The 18,544-nt window shown below is 51.6% G+C and overlaps 1 protein-coding gene across 2 annotated transcripts in view; it reads right to left on the minus strand.

Moving 5' to 3' along the window:
- Positions 1 to 18,544, minus strand: part of ZC3H18 (zinc finger CCCH-type containing 18) — a 56,558-nt gene that overhangs the window by 11,834 nt on the left and 26,180 nt on the right. For both annotated transcript variants that reach the window (XM_061172964.1, XM_061172963.1), the window contains 5 exons: positions 14,081 to 14,229; positions 13,691 to 13,783; positions 12,734 to 12,891; positions 10,169 to 10,286; positions 8,572 to 8,834 (listed from right to left, as the gene is read on the minus strand). In XM_061172964.1, coding sequence (XP_061028947.1) covers positions 8,572 to 8,834; positions 10,169 to 10,286; positions 12,734 to 12,891; positions 13,691 to 13,783; positions 14,081 to 14,229 — 781 coding nt within the window. The remainder of the gene's footprint in view (positions 1 to 8,571; positions 8,835 to 10,168; positions 10,287 to 12,733; positions 12,892 to 13,690; positions 13,784 to 14,080; positions 14,230 to 18,544) is intronic.

Consider the following 18,544-nt stretch of genomic DNA (forward strand, 5'->3'; position numbering starts at 1 on the left):
TAACAATCCTGTTTTGGGAAACTGTTCCTATACTACTGGGGAAGGGCGGGGAAGAGGCAAAGCAGGTCTGCTCCCAACTCAGGCATCGGGGGAGCCGTGACAGAGGATGGGGCCTAGGTCGGTACCCCTGACACGCAGCCTGTCCCTCTGCTTTCTGACAACACCCCAGAGGAGAGCCTAAAGAGACCTGGAAAGCCTGGCAACCAGACAAGCAACTATACTGGACCACAGTAAACAGCAGGCGTACCAGGCGCTCCCCACGGGCCACCCACCGAAGGCTGGCGCACGGGCCGCTCCACGACGGGAAGCTGGGGATGCACGGGAGGAAACCCGAGGGAGCGGGGACAGCTGGGAGGAGGACGACTGCCAGCCATGCTGGCATCAAAAGCTGACAGAACAGATCTGGAATTTGCATAAACCCTTCTGAACAGAGAGGGGGAAACACCCTCTAGTGATCTCCGAGCAGCCCACCCCAGCACGGCCACAAAACAATCTTATCTTCCAGGCACCTGATCCTTTGTTCAAGGCCACAAGAGATGGGCTCTGAGGAGCAAAGGGCACGAGGAAGGGCCCCCGAGTCCCCTTGCGATGCCAGGGCGGAGGTGAGAGGCACGGCAGGCCATAGCGAGGGTGTCTGCAAACTCCAGCCTGAGCAGCAAGCCCAGTTTTGGGTCAAAGAAAAGAAAAGATAAAAAGGAGGAAGGTTCTCTTCGAAGATGGAAGGGTTAAAGAGAGGGAGAGACACAGGGAGAGGGAACGGGCAGCACCCGGGTGGCTTTCTCCCGACTGGACTCGCTCACGCCTCCCGAGGGCCTTCTCTCAGCCCTTCCCCTCGAAGCTGCTGGCCTCGGTCACCCCGGGGCCCGGTGGATGTGGAGCCGGCTCCCAGGGCCCCGGCCAGGACGGCCATCAGCCTGCATGACCTGCCCGGCTGGGAGCAGCCCTCCTCCAGCCTCCGCCAGGCTGGCGGCACCCAGGGTCCCGCACGCAGATGAGCAGGGGATGGAACAGGCCCCGTTACTCACGCCCCCGCCCCCTCACTCCTACTCACTTTCCCCAGGGGGCCTGGGAAGGTGAGGGCAGTCCCCGGTGAGTGGCACCTGGGACCACAGACCTGTTGCTTTAATCCTCAGATTTTGAAAACATATTTCAACTCCAATGCGAGGTTGGACTTCAATTTCTGGGCGGGGTCGTGAAAACTTTGTTTCCAAGGCGAGGCCCTGTCATTCCCAAGCCCACTCCCAAGCTGCCTTCGGTTCTGTGTGGACCCCAGGCCCCACGCCGTTCCCACTGTGAAGCGCAGCCACGGCCTGACTGCTTTCATATTCACCTGCATTTACCCAGTTCCCAGCAACCCGCACGTCTGTAGTTAGGTCAGAACACGTGAGAGACCACGAGTCTTTCCATCTTCTCAGTCGGGCAGCCTCTGTAGTTCAGTGCATTAGGCAAGAAGTTAAAACACAGGTACACCTTTCCTCGAAAACACCCCGGGCACGGTGACTTTCTCAGAGCAGGTCAGCAGGTAAGCCGTGACCAGGATAGATTGGAATGAGATGAGAAAGATAAAGAAAGGTTTCCTGAGCTCTCAGGGAGAGTCTTTCTTGCTAACAGAAAGGTCAGTGCTGGGGATCTAACTCCTTAAGCGCGAGGACCGAGACAGAGTGGAGTGGGAGGTGCCTGTGGCCCGGGGACAGCGCGGCAGGTGTCCAGTGCGAGCGTCTGACACCCTCGAGGTTAGCAAAGGCAGGCGACACCACCATGGGGGCCTACACAGATCACAACTCGTGGTCTTCAAATTCATGAAACCCATGAGTTCCACATATAAGACGGATGGCACTGAAGGCGGAGCCGCCGCAGCAGGAGCTGAGGCCGGAGGAGGGGCAGCAGCACTCAAGGAAACAGGGAGGAACGAGCACCAGAAGCAGGGGGAAACCTAACGTGCACTTCTTTGCAAAGACAGCAGAGTCCCGCGGACCAGTCAGAGCAGACCTCAGCGACCATCACCCTTGTCTCCAGGGCAGCAGCAGGCCGGGCAGCCTCGGCCCACGGGCCAGCGTGAGCCGAACGGAGACGCACGGGCAGGGATCCAGCCGCCGCTCGGGCAACCGCACAGTAACCTCCCGCCCCCAGGGCCTTCGAGAAGAGTGGCTCCTCGCCTGGCCCCAGACCCCTCGGTGGGCACGCTTGAGCAGGGCACCTCCCTGCTTTTGAAGCGACAGCCTGCCAGGCTCCAGAGAGTGTGAGGAAGCGGGGACAGCGCTCCCTCACGAGGACTACCGGTCTCCTAGGAAATGAGAAGCGGGCCATTTCAACCAAGAGGCACCGAACCTCACACTACACCCAAATGTTCAGTAAACAGCAGTCCCCGCAGGAAGGTCCTGGTTACTGCTTCTGTCTGGAATGGAACCCCTCTGCCTGGGCCGAGGACACCCTAATTACGGCCAGCGCCCACCCCCGCCCCCGGCAGAGCACACCCCCCGGCCGGGCTGTGAAGAGCAGAGGCCGCTGCACAGAAGGGACTCCCCATCACAGAGATGCGCCCCACAGAGTGGGCTGACAGGCTCTGCTCTAGTCTAGAAACAGCCCAGCTACAGCAGTGGGCAAAACGTCTCCAAAGGCCTAATTACAAAGGCAAACCTGGATGAAAGGAGTGGCGCCATCTCCAAACACAGCGACACGGCGGCGTCCGGCCCGGGGGTCTGGAGAAGAGCCAAAAGGAAGTAGGCAGCTCACCAACCACCTGTCTCAGGGCAACAGCTCGGGCAGGTGAGGGGCAGGGGTCGGAGGTGGTGTAAGAAGGGAGCCCTGGGTCCTGCCGGCGCCGGGCAGAGGCAGTGGCCACACCGCTGTGCGCCCGCCTCCCTCCCCCTCCCGGCCGCAAGGTGGGTTTCGGGAGCTCGTGCTGTTGCAGATGAAACAAAGACCCATCACCACGCTTACTCTGTCACCTCTCCCCACGTACATCCGCAGGACCCGCAAGTGAGATCCCGGCACAGACTCTGCCCCACTGTCCAGAGCCCCTCACACAGAGGTTGGAGACAAGAGCTTCCCAAGTGGTCTTTCTGGATGAAGCTTTGTCAGTCTCTTGTCTCAGGTGAGAAAAGTTCTTTCTATTCAGCTGTTGATGAAAAATTCCCAGGGCTTCCCTGGTGGCGCAGTGGTTGAGAATCCACCTGCCAGTGCAGGGGACACGGGTTCGATCCCTGGTCCGGGAAGATCCCACATGCCGCGGAGCAACTAAGCCCGTGCGCCGCAACTACTGAGCCTGTGCTCTAGAGTCTGCGAGCCACAACTACCGAAGCCCGTGCGCCTAGAGCCCATGCTCCACAAAGAGAGAAGCCACTGCAATGAGAAGCCCGTGCACCGCAACGAAGAGTAGCCCGTTTGCCGCAACTAGAGAAAGCCCGTGCGCAGCAACAAAGACCCAACACAGCCAAAAATAAATAAATAAAATAAATAAATCTATTAAAAAAAGGAAAAATTCCCAACCTGTCAAAGGCTAAATAAACAAGCTCTTCTATAAAAGGGAGGTCATATAAAGGAATCACGGCAGGGAATTTGGCCACCTCCTAAAGAAGTGGTCACTCCAGCTCTGGCTGATCAAGGGAAAGGAAACAGGAGGCCACGCTGGAAATTCTGCTCTGGTGAAACCCCACCCTCCAGACCGGTCGCAGGGCTGGCGGGGCCCCAGCCAGGGTGATCAAAGATGGAATTCAAGACACCAGAGACCAGTGAGCCAGCCTAACCCGAGTGACGGAGCGCCCCCCACACCCGCCCTGAGGGTAGTAGGTGCTGGGGGTGGAGACCCATGGGAGCAGAACTGAGCCCAACAGAAGGAAGCAAACCAGGTCAGAGGCCGGCAGCAGAGCAGATCGGCCCATGAGAAAAGCTGCATCTGATTTTAGGAAGAATTCACAAAGTTTCCTGAACCCTGGCCCGATAGTTCAGCCACTTTCTCACTGAGCCCTTCCTCATGGGAGACCCTGTGGTTGTGTAAACGTCAGATCTGGAGGCTGTTCTCACCGTGTTCTGCTGCTTGGGGGCCAGGCCAAGACATGCTACTGCCTTTAAAAAAACCCTCCTTTTGGATCTGCTTATACTTCCCTGTGGAGAGGCCAGGCAGCCCTGGAATGTGAACACAGGCGTCTGTCCCATGAGCTACAGATGGTCCCTGACTTACGATGGCTTGACTACAATTTTTTGACTTTCAATGGTGCGAAAGTGTCATGCCTTCAGTAGGAGCTGTTCTTTGAATTTTGCATTTGGATCTCTTCCAGGGCAACAAGCCACAGCGTCTCCATCAGCCACGTGACCACAAGGGCAGACAACCACTACACCAAACAACCCTTCTGGACCTAGACAGCCATTCTGCTTTCACCTTCAGTACAGTGTTCAATAAATTACATGAGCTTTTCCACACCTTACAAGGTCTGGCAGGTTAGATGCATTTTCAATGTACAACAGGTCCATCGAGACGTGACCCCTTGTAAGTTGGGTGGATCTGTGGTCACACGCAGACACAGCTGGCCTGCCCTTCCCCAGGGTCCCTAAAGCCACACTCGTGTAGAGACGCCCCTGAGCTGGAAATATAGACATCTACCTGGGAAGAGTCAGCTGGCTCCTTGGAAACAAGCAGAACATCCTAATAGGGCTGGGGAAGGCGGCCTATAGCCGGAGGAAATATGCTCAGAAACCGTGAAACCACAAGAGTAGACTTGCTAATGTGATTCAGGAATCCACAGAGTTACACGCAGTGACACCCGAGCTATCACCTGCCCTTCTTCCTTGGGTCCCTGCTTCCAAGACCAGCAGGCATCTGGATACGCATGAAAACAGAGCCATCTTTTGAACCTGGAAAGCAGAACGCTCTCGTGTGTCACATTAACCCAAAACTCACGACGGCATGTGTCACGTGCTCACGAGCGCTCCGTCTGTGCCGGGCCCTGAGACTGCAGTGCCCTCTGGGGGTTCCATTCCACGAGGGCCACAGATGACAACAGATAAATAAGCGAGTAATACGAGGTCAGGGGGTGATAAGAGCTGTGAGAACAATAAAGCAGGGTGAGAAGACAGGAATGAGTGGGGTGACCCCCTGAGCAGTGGGTAAAGCCCTGGAGTCAGGGGCAATGGCAGAGCAAAGATTGGGGCGGAACGCTCGCGGTGAACGGTGCAGAGGTGGAACAGCTGGCGGGTACGAACAGGAGGGCAAAGGGCTTCTACCAAAAAAGGGCTTCAAAGGGACCAACAACAGAAAGATCAAAATAAAGCTCTTCAAACACTCAAATGGATATATAAATTTCAGATAACTTAAAGAGCGATTACTGTAACGTAAAAAGATTCATCAAAGTAGCCTTTTAAAAGAAAGAACTCTCTCTGGGTTTCCCTGGTGGTGCAGTGGTGAAGAATCCGCCTGCCAATGCAGGGGACATGGGTTCGAGCCCTGGTCTGGGAAGATCCCACAGGCCATGGAGCAACTAAGCCCATGCACCACAACTACTGAGCCTGTGCTGTAGGGCCCGCGAGACACAACTACTGAAGCCCGTGCGCCTAGATTCCGTGCTCTGCAACAAGAGAAGGCACCGCAATGAGAAGCCCGCGCACGGCAACAAAGAGTAGCTCCCGCACACCGCAACTAGAGAAAGCGCGCGTGCAGCAACGAAGACCCAACGCAGACAAAAATAAATTAATTAAAAGAAAGAACTCTCTCAATGCGTCTAAAATATGATTTACTCTGAGTGTTCTGTAAAACCTCACTTTGCCCAATGTTAGGAAAAAATACAGTAAATTCAAAGAGGTCAGCTCATTGTAATCTAGAGGATGAAAACAGTCAGATCTGGCACTGACCACAAACTAAAATGAAAGATTACAGTCCTGACATTTACTTTCAGAAACAGAACTGCACACAGGACGGAAGTTTGTCCAAACGAAAGGACAAGAATTAGGGATGAGAGCCTTGTTTCATCCACCAAAAAACTGTTAGAACTAATAAACGTATTCAGTACAATTGCAGGATACAAAATCAACATACAAAAATCAGTTGTGTCTTTATACACTAAACATCAAACTACCTGAAAGAGAAATAATCCTATTGATAATCGAAAATAATAAAATACCTAGGAATAAATCTAATGAATGTGGTGAAAGATCTGTACACTGAAAATTATAACACTGATGAAAGAAACCAAAGAAGACACAAAATACTGAAAGATGTTCCACACTCATGGATTGGAAGAATTAATATTGTTAAAATGTTTGTAACACCCAAACCAATCTACAGATTCAATGCAAACCTTACCAAAATTCCAATGGCATTTTTCATAGAAATAGAAAAAACAACTCTAAAATTTAGGATTTAGTTATTCTAGTTATTACTTTAAAATGTATATCTCAGAAATAACTAAATTTCCTTGTCAACTGCATTATTATGAACTTTCATCAAATCTTTAACCGTGGTCATTTTTAAGTCTTTTGTCATTTACAGACAGTTCTGGGTGTACTCTGATGCTTTTGCAAATATGTTCCTATAAAAGGGTTTCATCTTCAAGGAATTCATGCAAAAGACTCTGACAAGTACAGGTTTCTGGTAACTGACTATACTGCTGAATTGAATGAATAAGCATTTTCAGAACTCTAATGGAAAACTGATGCGAACTCGTAAAAGTGCTAACAAAAGATCAAGATGAAAAAAAAATTAATTACATGGGACTGAGTGAACTGATGAGGATGATTATAATTTTGTGACTTTCTGTTTGAATAAAAAAAAAAAAATCCCACAAGGACTCAGAGGCAAAAAATATACAAATCAATTTTCACTGCGAAGTAAAGGAGCTGTTACAGTGGAGGATTACTGGACTGAATGTCAATATTATGACATAGTATGAGTGTGTTTCGTGTTGGGTAATTGCAATCATTGTTGCTTTTATTGTGGTGATCCATTTACAATGCTTGGTGTCAGTCTATTAAAAAAAAAAAAAAAAAAAAATTTGTATGGAACCACAGAAGACCCCAAATAGCCAAAGCAATCCTGAGAAAGAACAAAGCTGGAAGCATTGCACTTCCTAATTTTAAGCTATACTATAAAGCCGTAGTAATCAAACCAGTATGGTATCGGCATAAAAACAGATACATAGACCAATGAGCGGAACACAGAGCCCAGAAACAAAGCCCTGCATATCCAGTCAATTAATATGCGACAAAGAAAAGGCAATTATGTGAGGCTGGTGATAACAAGCCATATTGTGGGAATTGTCCTGCAATGTGTAAGTATATCAAATCACCACATCACACACCTGTAACTCACACAATGTTATATGTCAGCTGTATCTCAATAGAGCTGGAAAAAATAAGAGGCCTTCCTTTTAAAAAAAAAAAGAAGAAGAAGAAGAAAAGGGACATCATCAAGAAAGTGAAATGACAACCTACAGAATGGGAGAATGTAGCTGTAAAGTAGACATCTGATAAAGAACTTGTCCCTAGAAAATATAAAGAACTCTTACCACTCAAATTAAAAACCAAGCAAAGTATCTAAACAGACATTTCTCCAAAGAAGACACACAAACGGGCAACAAGCACACGAAAAGATGCTCCACGTTGTTAGTCGTCAGGGAAGTGAAAATCAGACCACAATGAGACACCGTTCCACAACCTCTAGGGTGGCTAGGACCTAAAAAATGGGTAATAGTAAGTGTTGACAAGGATGAGGAAGAAATCCAAACCCTCACATATATCTGGTGGGAATGTGAAATAGTGCAGCTGCTGTGGAAGTTCAGCAGCTCCTCAAAAGGTTAAGCATATTTAGCACGTGACCCAGGAATTCTACTCCTAGATATATAGATACCTAAGAGAAACGAAAACTATGTCCACACAAAGACCTGTACATAAATGTCCACATTCACCGTCGCCAAAACGTTGGGACAGTCCAAGTGTCCATCAACGGACGAATGGATGGACAAAATGTGGTCCATCCACATAATGGGATAGTATTTGGCTATAACGAGGAACAAGGTGTTGATAAATGCCACAAAGTGGCGGACCCTTGGAAAACATTATGCTAAGTGAAAGGAGCCAATCACAAAAGACCACACATTATACGACCCCATTTATATGAAACAAACCCACAGAGACAGAAGTGGATGAGCGGCTGCCAGGGGCCGGAAAATGAGAATGACAGCTAATGGGTATGAGGTTTCCTTCTGGGGGACATAAGTGTTCTAGGACTGTGGTGACGGCACCACGACTCGGTGACTATGGTAGAAACCACTGAAATGGGACACTTTCAATGGGCGCACGGCATGCTGTGTGACTTACATCTCAACAAAGTTGTAAGACACACAGGACATACACACTTCAGCCCGCGCTAGGATCTTCTGGAGAGGACCACGTGTCCTGGGCTGGTACTCACACACGTGCTGGCGCTTCTGCTTCCAAAAGGCTGCCCAAAACCCCCGAGCCGGGCCCCCCTCCCAGGCCCGGGCCCAGGGCCTCCTGCCGGCGCACCGCCCGGAGGCAGCGGGGAGGGCCGGCCCCCACCCGGGCCTCCAGCTCCAGCAGCCCAGCTCCGGAGCGCCTCACCTCGGTGGCTGCGGGGAGCGGGCCTTGGGCTTCTCCTTCTCCTTGTCGCGCTCCTTGTCGCGCTCGCGGTGCTGTCTGTCCTTCTCGTCCCGCTTGGCGCGCTCGCGCTCCCACTCCTCCTTCCGCCGCTGCCGCTCCTTGTCCCGCTCGCGCTCCCGCTCCCGCTCGCGCTCCCGCTGCCGCCGCTCGCGCTCCCGGTCCCGCTCCCGTTCGCGCTCCCGCTCCCGCTGTCTGTTCTCTCGCTCTCGTTCCCGCTCCCTTTCCTTCGTGGAAAAGCCAGACATACGCACATGCCACGATTAGCCACTCGGAAGGGGAGGCGCGGGGAGGACACACGAGAGCAGGAGGAGGAGACAGAACCGCCGGGGCGGGGTCTTGTTTCAGCACTAGAAACGGACTTGAGGCCACGTGGCCGGGGGGGGGGGCGCCTGCAGAGCCTGCCCTTCCAACATCGGCACCCAGGCTGCTGGGAGCTGGGCAGACCTCTCTGGCCTTAGCTCTTGTCGAGGGATGGAGATGACTGAGCTCTGCACAGGCAGCCTGGCCCTGGGGCACCGGGGGACGTGGTGGCAGGGACCCCAGCAGGTCCTGCTCCCTTCGAGGCTGCCCCGGCTGTCACGAGGCACCTGGAACCGCAGGCCGGCCCCAGCGAGGAGTCTGCTTTGCCTGCCGGGGAGAGGGCACAGCGTGGTCAACCAGGGGCCCCTTCTCACCACAAGCTCACCATCTGATGGGCTCCCGGACAGTCACTCCCTTTGCTCCAAAAAACTCACGAATACGACTTAAGTCGTGGCACAAAAACTGCTAACCTGCTTTTTTTTCTCCTCTTTTAAATAAATTTATTTATTTTTGGCTGCACTGGGTCTTTGTTGCTGCGCGCGGGCTTTCTCTAGTTGCGGCGAGCGGGGGCTACTCTTCATTGTGGTGCATGGGCTTCTCTTGTTGTGGAGCACAGGCTCTAGGCGTGTAGGCTCAGTAGTTGTGGCGCACGGGCTTAGCTGCTCCGCGGCATGTGGGATCTTCCCAGACCAGGGCTCGAACCCGTGTCCCCTGCATTGGCAGGCGGATTCTCAACCACTGTGCCACCAGGGAAGTCCTGCTAACCTGCTTTTAACAGATCTCTTCCAAGTGGCAGCTTCACGCCAAAAGCATAGAGTCAGGGACTCAGAGACTGAAGTGCATGTATTCACAAATCGACTACATGTCAGAGAAGCACCAACAGCAATGGCTGTAAGTGGCCCAGGCAGCCGGCGCATGAGGTGGCACGACCCGTGAAGGGTGGTCCTAAGGAACCTGAAAGAGTGATGTGCTCAAGAGGGTGGGACACACCCCGTGCCACTGGCATCAGTCACCCAACCAGCAGCTCCGGTGAGAAACAGAGCAAGAGCACAGACCAACCCAAGGAAGGATCTGTTCAAATCACCACAAAGTTAGTCCATGGACCCGAATTAGTTCCCCACGAACAGTCAAGCGGGGCTTGAAATTAGTACACCACGCCCACACAATTAAGCTCACATAAAGTCCTATAAATAAAAAAGGGATGATTTTAATGGGTCCATCAGTGAAGTTCTGACCTACACACCTAAGCCCCACATACCCGGTAGTTATGGTACGGCTCCGCTTCTGTGTACTGCACCCGGAAATTCTCGTACTGCCCGCCACGCCAGAACCGCTCTATCTCATAGTCATAATAAGGGTCTGCGTAAGGCTCAAGTCTGGAAAAAGAGCAAGTAAAAGTCAAGCTTATCGCTTAGGAATATTAATGCAAAAACATTACATAAAATATTTGCAAAGATTCAGACACCACATTAAAAAAAAATAACACACCACCATTTCAAGGCTGAGTCAATATTAGAAAATGATCATACTAAAGAAAATCACAGACCTACAGAGAAAAGTCACAGGATTACACCTACAGATGATGAAAACGTTTGTGACAAAAATCCAATACCCCTTTCTCAATGAAAATAGGAAGTGATCCTTTCTTAACGTGATAACATGTTTTTATACACTTTAGAACTAAAGCCAGCACCTAACTTATCGGGAACAGGGAGGCATTCCCGTTAAGATCCGGACGGGCTGAGGAAGCCCAGTGCCTCTCAGGCAGCCCACCCGTGTGCTGCAGGCACCGCCGTGGTCAGACTACAGGAGACCCCAGAACCACCTCAATCTGCACATTAAATGCTGTACACGAAAAGCCAAGACACGACGGTGAAGCCGATTCAAGTGGCCAGAGGAGCCCAGTAAGGCAGATGCAGAGAACTCAACATACAGAAACCAACACCCGTATGTGCATAGATAATAACCAGTCAGGAGACAGAGGGTACAGAAAACCCCTCTTACACTAGCAAGAAAGAAGGAAACATATTTAGGAACAAAATTCATTTAATCAGAAATGTGCAGAACCTGTTTGAAGAAAACTTTAGCACTCTTGAAAGACACAAAAGCACGTGTGAATAAATGAGACCACCTCCCTTGTCTTTGGAAAGGACAACTGAACATCACCAAGAAGTCAGTTAATTTACAAAGCCCTTTGTTAATTTACAAATTTAGGGCAATCCCTGTAAAAATGTTGATGAGATTCTTTATGCAGCTAGACAACTGATCCTCAGGTTCACATGGACACCAAAACATGTAAGACCAGCCACCAAAACATGTAAGACCAGAAACCATGGGAAAGACAAGACACACCCTCCGAGGGACTTCCCTGGCAGAACAGTTGTTAGACGCCGCGCTTCCACTGTAGGGGGCACGGGTTCGATCCCTGGTCGGGGAACTAAGATCTTGCATGCCGCACGGCGCGGCCAAATAATAGAAAAGGAAAAAAAGAAAAAAAAGACACACCCTCCGCGACCTCACAACATCACAGACGGCCCGGCCCGTGAAGAAACAGACCCAAAGAATAAAACAGGAAGTCCGGGAGCAGACCCCTGTGCGGGTGATAAAGGTGGGCCTTCAATCACACGGACGGGACACCTGACTAAGCCCTGGGAAGAGGCAAGAGGCGGCCCCAGCTCCCACACACACAGACCCAGAGGACCCGCACGGGTCCCTGACTCAAACCCTGGGTGGGGTGCAGGGAAGGGAAGTGTACACCAGCAGCAGATGGCCCTGGAGGCTGTCTCAGGGACTTCTTGGCTCCAGACTGACCCTTCCCGTTGGATAAACTGGCGGGGGAAACAGAGGCGCCCAGAGCTTGCAGAGGCCCGAGGCCCCCGCCAGGCCGTGCTGCATCCGTGTGGCCTGCAGGGGCTGCTTTCTAGGAAATCTCTCCCCCAGCACCTGCGGGGTGCTGGCGGGGTGACCTGGGCTGCTCTACCAAGTGACACAGCTGTTTCTCATTCCCAACAGCCAGACGCCTTCCTAACGCTCCAACCCTCATGCCGCACAGGCAAGCACTGGTGATCTTGGAAACGCAGAGCCAACCCTACGTCCTTTTTCTCAGCCTCTGACTGTGATTTCAGGCAGAAATCAGTGGTTGTGCTTTGTAGCAGCAAACCCCCATGCACGGTGTCACTGTGAGATAAGACGATGCTGGAGCCGGCCTGCTCAGGAGAGGCCTGGCCCGCTCGGTCCTGAGGGGGGTAGCGCAAGAAAGCGGCACCTGCCCCGGAGCAGGCGTGCTGCGAGCCGAGGGCTGTACTTGGGACGCTACGTAGCTCCTCAAGGGCTGACAGGTGTTTCAACCCCATGTACTTCTGCAATTTGTTTTCAAAGACCAGTGATAAAATGTCTGGAAGAAACAATGAAGAAACCTGCCATACTCCCGGATTTTAGTGACAAATTTCACAGCTTTTCCTGGTTCCTGGGGAACTTGGGGAAAAGTGGGGAGGACACTCACGGGGCCCCAGGGGCTTTAGGAGCAGCTGTAAAACCTCTCTGAGCTCTCAGAGGAACCCAAATGGGCGTGAGGCGCCCTGCAGTCACAAGGCCCAGGCACGGAGCTAAAACGTGTCCTCCCCAGAAGCAAAACAACAAGGAAAGTCAGCTGCAAACTGCCTGAAACGCTCTCGGGGAGGCCATCCTGAGGCTGGCGGGTGGCCAGGCCCCCGCGCGCCCTGGGCAGCCTCGGCGCTGCTGCTCTCCAGGGTGCAAGCCCCACGCAGCTGGGGACGCTGAATCCTCTCCCAACAGGGAAGGAAGAGGCAGAGCCGTTCCTTACGCTGCGTCTCTGACATCCCTCGTGATCCGATAGTTCCAGTCTCGGAAAACTTCGTTTTCTTTGTCAAACTCCCGTTCATCTTCACCAATGGTCACCGTAAACCTTTTCTCTTCAAAGTCAGGCTCTTGTTCTTTTCGAATGGTTGCTTTTTTTAAGACCTACCATTTTAAGAAGAGAGAAGCCAACACCAGTTACTGTTAGGAAAACAGAGGGGATCCTGTCCTGACTGAGCCCGGCAGCCTGGGCTGGAGCGGCAGGACAGCACGACCGAGCACTCACTGGGGACACGCCTAAGCTCCGTGCTGGGGGTGGACACGGGACCCCACGCTCCCTTCCGGGGAACGGGAGCGCCCCGTCCCTGAAGACACAGTGAACCCTGCACTCAGGACACACCCAGGTCTGGGAAGAGGGGACGGAGTGGTGACTCCCTGTTCCCAGTGCTGGCACTGAACCAGGGGGCTCCAGACGTGCCCTCAGTGGGGAGGCAGGTAGGTGTGCTCCGGGCAGGAGAGGCACCGGGAGCGGGTCAGGGCTGGGGGCGGGGAGCGTGTGCTGAAGGCAGGAACAGCTTTGCCTCAGTCTGCCATCTCCCTGAGGGGAAGGCAGGCCCAGAGCCAAGAAGGGTAAGCCCGGGCCCCCGGGCCGGGTGCGGCCTGGAGTGTGGGGGGAGAGGGGAGGCCGGCGTAGCACCGCTTCTCCAGACGCAGAGGCCGCAGGGGGCACGGGAGCGCTAAGGCTCTGGGGAGTGCCTCCACGGGGCCGGGGGCTGCAGCCCTGGCTCAGGCGCGGCCCGATGCACTGCGAGCCCCAGGACGCCCGTGGGCCGCGTTCCTGGCGCGGCCTCGCTGGCCGCCTGGGCTCTGTCACGCCCCAGCAGGCCTCGGAGAGACAGAAATGCTAGTTGTGCGCGAGGACCGCCACTAGTTTTCTTCTCGGGTTTTCTGCTGATTCCGTTACCTCCTTTGCATGCCGGAGTCCTCGTTCCCAAGCACTCTCTGTAGGGGGCTCTGGAGGGGGTGGAGGCAAAATTTCATCAACTACTGGCCCACCCTATTAAAAAACGAGAAGGGAAAAGTTAAGAGAGCAAGCAAACTTTAAAATCTATACAGAAACGGGGGAGCCAAAACACCAAGGAGAACACCAGCCGGCTACCGCCTGCTCTCTCCTCCAAGCCTCCCTCCGCCCCACCCAGCTGCCCTGAGCCTGGGGGGTCTCTACCTGGAGACACCAGAGCAGCTAGAAGGTGGAAACGCCTGCCATACAAGGCGTATTAGCGTGCTTTGAGTCGGAGAGTCACAAACAGAGCTTAGGTGTGATTTGCTAGCAATGAAAGAGGTGTTCACGCACCCACGGGTTGGCAGGCATCAGAGGGTGAGGTCCGAGAGGCGGGGCACCGTTGGGCGGGAAAGGTTCGGCTTTGGTGATGAGGGAGTAGTTGCCCTTGTCGTTGACTCCAGGGTGTATAAACCTGCAGTTCATGCCCCAGGTACAGTTCCCTACAGAAATAAAAGCCAGGTCAGAAGGGGCGCCCGGCCCAAGCGCACAGGTCAGCTTCCCCCTGCTCCCGCGGCGCCGGGCCAGGTGCCCAGGCAGCCAGGCAGCGGGCCGAGCGCGGTCCCGGCCACCCCACGAGGCCACAGCAGGCAGGCCTGGAAGGTCTGGGACCGTCCTGCGAGCGGCACCTCCTAAAGGGCTCCCGCAGGGCCCCTGTCCCACAGTCACCGTAGGAACATTTCATTTCCCCTGAAACAGAGAAGCCCGAGAGCGCCCCAATGATCGGGACGGCCCTGCCTTGGGGTTTGCTGCTCAGGACACACGCGCCCTGGGGAGCGTGCAGGTGCACGGACAGGGTCGTTATTCTGACTCAAAAGGCTGCCCGTACTGAAACAGAGATCAACCAGAAGCACAAAAATGGTCAGAATTCTGCACGTTTACGCCAGGGTGCCCTTTACCAGCTCTGTACATTTGCATTTCTCCTACCAAACCACTTCAGGCTATTTCTGGTACTTAAAAAAATGCATTAGAGAGAAAACACATAGACAGATTGGGTGTTTATACTTTACAACAAAGAATTAAGAAGGTCAACTTTTAGCATTATTCAGCAACAGAACACCAAGATTATTCAAGAAAACCACTTGACTTTTCAGCACAGGAGGCAAGAAGTCTACATTTTAAAATTAATTAGTGAGTGAATCACTTTTTTTAAAATAATTAATTAATTAATTAATTAATTTTTTTGGCTGTGTTGGGTCTTCGTTTCTGTGCAAGGGCTTTCTCTAGTTGCGGCAAGTGGGGGCCACTCTTCACCGCGGTGCGCGGGCCTCTCACTATCGTGGCCTTTCTTCTTGGGAGCACAGGCTCCATACGCGCAGGCTCAGTAGTTGTGGCTCACGGGCCTAGTTGCTCCGTGGCACGTGGGATCTTCCCAGACCAGGGCTCGAACCCGTGTCCCCTGCATTGGCAGGCAGGTGAATCACTTTTTTAAAATTTAATTTTTTGAATAGGTAATATGTACATAGGCTTAAAAAATAAATATGGCATACAATATCTAAGTGGTTTTAAAAAACATTTTCAATTGGTTAGCATGTAGTTAAATTGTAAGCCATCTTTTAATGTATATTCACTTCTAAACATGATATTCCATTTGAATGTTTCTGTCAACAAAATACGCTTTTTCTTGTATCATGTAAATTAAAGAGAAATAATCATTTGGTATTTAAAGAAACACTAAATTTTACCTTTTAAACATTATGAATATTTAAACTTGTATTTAAAACCAACTTAATAATACAATGCTCCAAATTAAATATGAAATAAAGTATGCTTAAAAAAATTGCTTCTCTGAGAATGCAAAAATAACCAATTAACTTTTTAATTTCTAAAAGTGTCTGAGAGATCACATATAAGTCAGAGGCTGGGACATATACACTACAGGGGGTTCAAAATCCCAGAGACTCAGAGAGTTTCAAAGAAACCAGACTCTGCGGTCGTATCTCTAAATAAAGCAGTCCAGAACATCACACGCTTCTCCAGCGCTGGACTCCTATAAACTCACGTCAGAGTCCACACTGCTTACGGAGTTAAAAAGTACCAAAAACTCATTGTAGAAAACTGCAAGCACAGAAAAGTATTAACAATATAAACCACAGCATTTCTATAATTTTTTAAAATCTAAAATAAATATGTGGGTAGCAGATAAATGAGTATTTGTGATTCTCTGTTCTTTTTGTATTTAAAAAATTTTCAAAACAAAACAAAACAGAAACATCACCCCTGAGCGCACTGACAAAAAAGCTCTTCCGTCCCTCATGTTGGCAGGGGCGGGCGGAGGAGCAGGCGGTGAGCAGGGCTGAGAGGAGAGTGAGAGGCAAGGGCAGGGGCATCGCCCCCGAGCCGCCCGCCCCGGGCCCCCGCCCCCCGCTCCCAGAGGGCTAAGGTCGACACTGCATGTGTCTGGCCTCCAAAGAGAAGGAGGAGACTACTCCAGGAGGAAGTGTGGACAGTCTACACACGGGCAAGGACAGATGTCCCACACCTGCAGGTAGGAAGAGCAGCAAGAATAGTGTAATCCCACCAGCCTTTTGGAAAGTGAATTTTTAATTGTGTAGAAAAAAGTCTGGAAGGATACACCCCAAACTGTTATTGTTTTGACTCTGTCAGCACATATTACTTTCATAATTTAAAAAAGCAATTTGTTTGGGAAAAAAATTCTCCAGGAAATGGAAGCAAAAATAGATCTACTGGTTTAAAAATTGTATAGTCTTCTGCTTCTAAATGAAACTTCACGAACACAAAATTTATGTGGATTGCGATTGTGCCTGGATGACTAACAGTCTTACTATTCTGTAAGGACGCTGCGTGCACAGGGATATGAGCCCAAAGGGAACAAGGGAAAGGATCTGGGAGTTCCCTGGTGGTCCAGTGGTTAAGGACTCGGCGCTCTCACTGCTGGGGCTCGGGTTCAATCCCTGGTCTGGGAACTAAGATCCTGCAAGCCTCGTGGCACGGCTGAAAAACCAAAAACCAAACAACAAAAAAAGGATGCAGCGTGGCAGTGTGGTGCGGGGCGTGGTGAGGCACGGGAATGCAGGTCAACAAAGGCATCCAAGTACTCAGAAAGGTACTCAGTGATGTTTCCCCATCTCCAGGGTCCTGCACCAAAGGCAGTGATCCCTTTGTGGGGGATCGATCGATCAGTCAATCAGTATATCCATTCCCATTTTTTTCCTGGTTGTATGATACACTCTGTGTTGAGCCCTGCTTTTCTTCACTACCCAGTAAGTATACCTACAAAAAAGGAACCTGCAAGCTCAAAAGTAACAAACCCAAACTCTACCAGTGAAACAGACACATACACAGAGAAAGCCTACCTGAGTCTCAGCAGGAACCAAGGACCTGAACACAGAGACAACAGGAAAGGAAAACACACCACACACAGCAGCCCAAGGAGCCCATCTCGCTCATGGTGTGAGGGGAGCTGAAAGTGCCTGTTTCTGCGGGCACATGTGTGAGTGTGGCTGCCGGTGGGTCCAGAAACACTACAGACCTTAAAATTCTGACTGCTGGTGTGACTGGCGTCAGCGTGGTGCCTCCAGATGGCATTTATAAGCCGCATGTCACTGCATTTGCAATGCGTCCCACTGCAACAGCGGAGATAATTTTACAATCTCTCTCTAGTTTCCATACAAAATGCTTGCTTCACACTAGAATTTTAAACAAAGACTTTCTTATTTCTAAATAAGACATAGTGGTCTTACTTAAATATTCCTTGGTCCCATTTCCTGTTAGTCTAAACAACTCAGAATAAGTGACAAATATAGGGACTGTCAAAGTAAAATAAAGAAGTTTAAAGTGCTTCATGGTTTTTAAAAATTACTTCCTAAAAGGAAGGCAGAATATATAAAAATCTAATAATTAAATATTAAAGACCGATGTATTAGGGATTAACCAAGATGGCGGAGTAGAAGGACGTGCTCTCACTCCCTCTTGCGAGAGCACCAGAATCACAACTGGCTGCTGGACAATCATCGACAGGAAGACACTGGACTTCACCAAGGAGGATACCCCACGTCCAAGGACAGAGGAGAAGCCACAGTGAGACGGTAGGAGGGGCGCAATCAGAGTAAAATCAAATCCCATAACTGCTGGGTGGGTGACTCACAGACTGGCGAACACTTATACCACAGAAGTCCACCCACTGGAGTGAACGTTCTGAGCCCCACGTCAGGCTTCCCAACCTGGGGGTCCGGCAACGGGAGGAGGAATTCATAGAGAATCAGACTTTGAAGCCTAGTGGGAATTGATTGCAGGACTTCGACAGGACTGGGGGAAACAGAGACCCCACTCTTGGAGGGCGTACACAAAATAGTGTGTGCATTGGGACCCAGGGGAAGGAGCAGTGACCCTGGGGGAGACTGAACCAGACATAACTGCTGGTGTTGGGGGGTCTCCTGCAGAGCCGGGGGCTGGCTCTGTTTCACCGTGGGGACAAGGACACTGGCAGCGGAGGTTCTGGGAAGTACTCCTTGGCGTGAGCCCTCCCAGAGTCTGCGATTAGCCCCACCAAAGAGCCCGGGTAGGCTCCAGTGTTGGGTTGCCTCAGGCAAAACAACCAACAGGGAGGGATCCCAGCCCCACCCATCAACAGTCAAGTGGATTAAAGTTTTACGGAGCTCTGACCGCCACAGCAACAGTCAGCTCTACCCACCTCCAGAGCCTCCCATCAGGCCTCTTAGATAGCCTCAACCACCAGAGGGCAGACAGCAGAAGCAAGAAAAACTACAGTCCTGCAGCCTGTGGAACAGAAACCAC

The sequence above is a fragment of the Eubalaena glacialis genome, chromosome 18, assembly GCF_028564815.1.
Source record: "Eubalaena glacialis isolate mEubGla1 chromosome 18, mEubGla1.1.hap2.+ XY, whole genome shotgun sequence".
Classification (NCBI taxonomy): Eukaryota; Metazoa; Chordata; class Mammalia; order Artiodactyla; family Balaenidae; genus Eubalaena; species Eubalaena glacialis.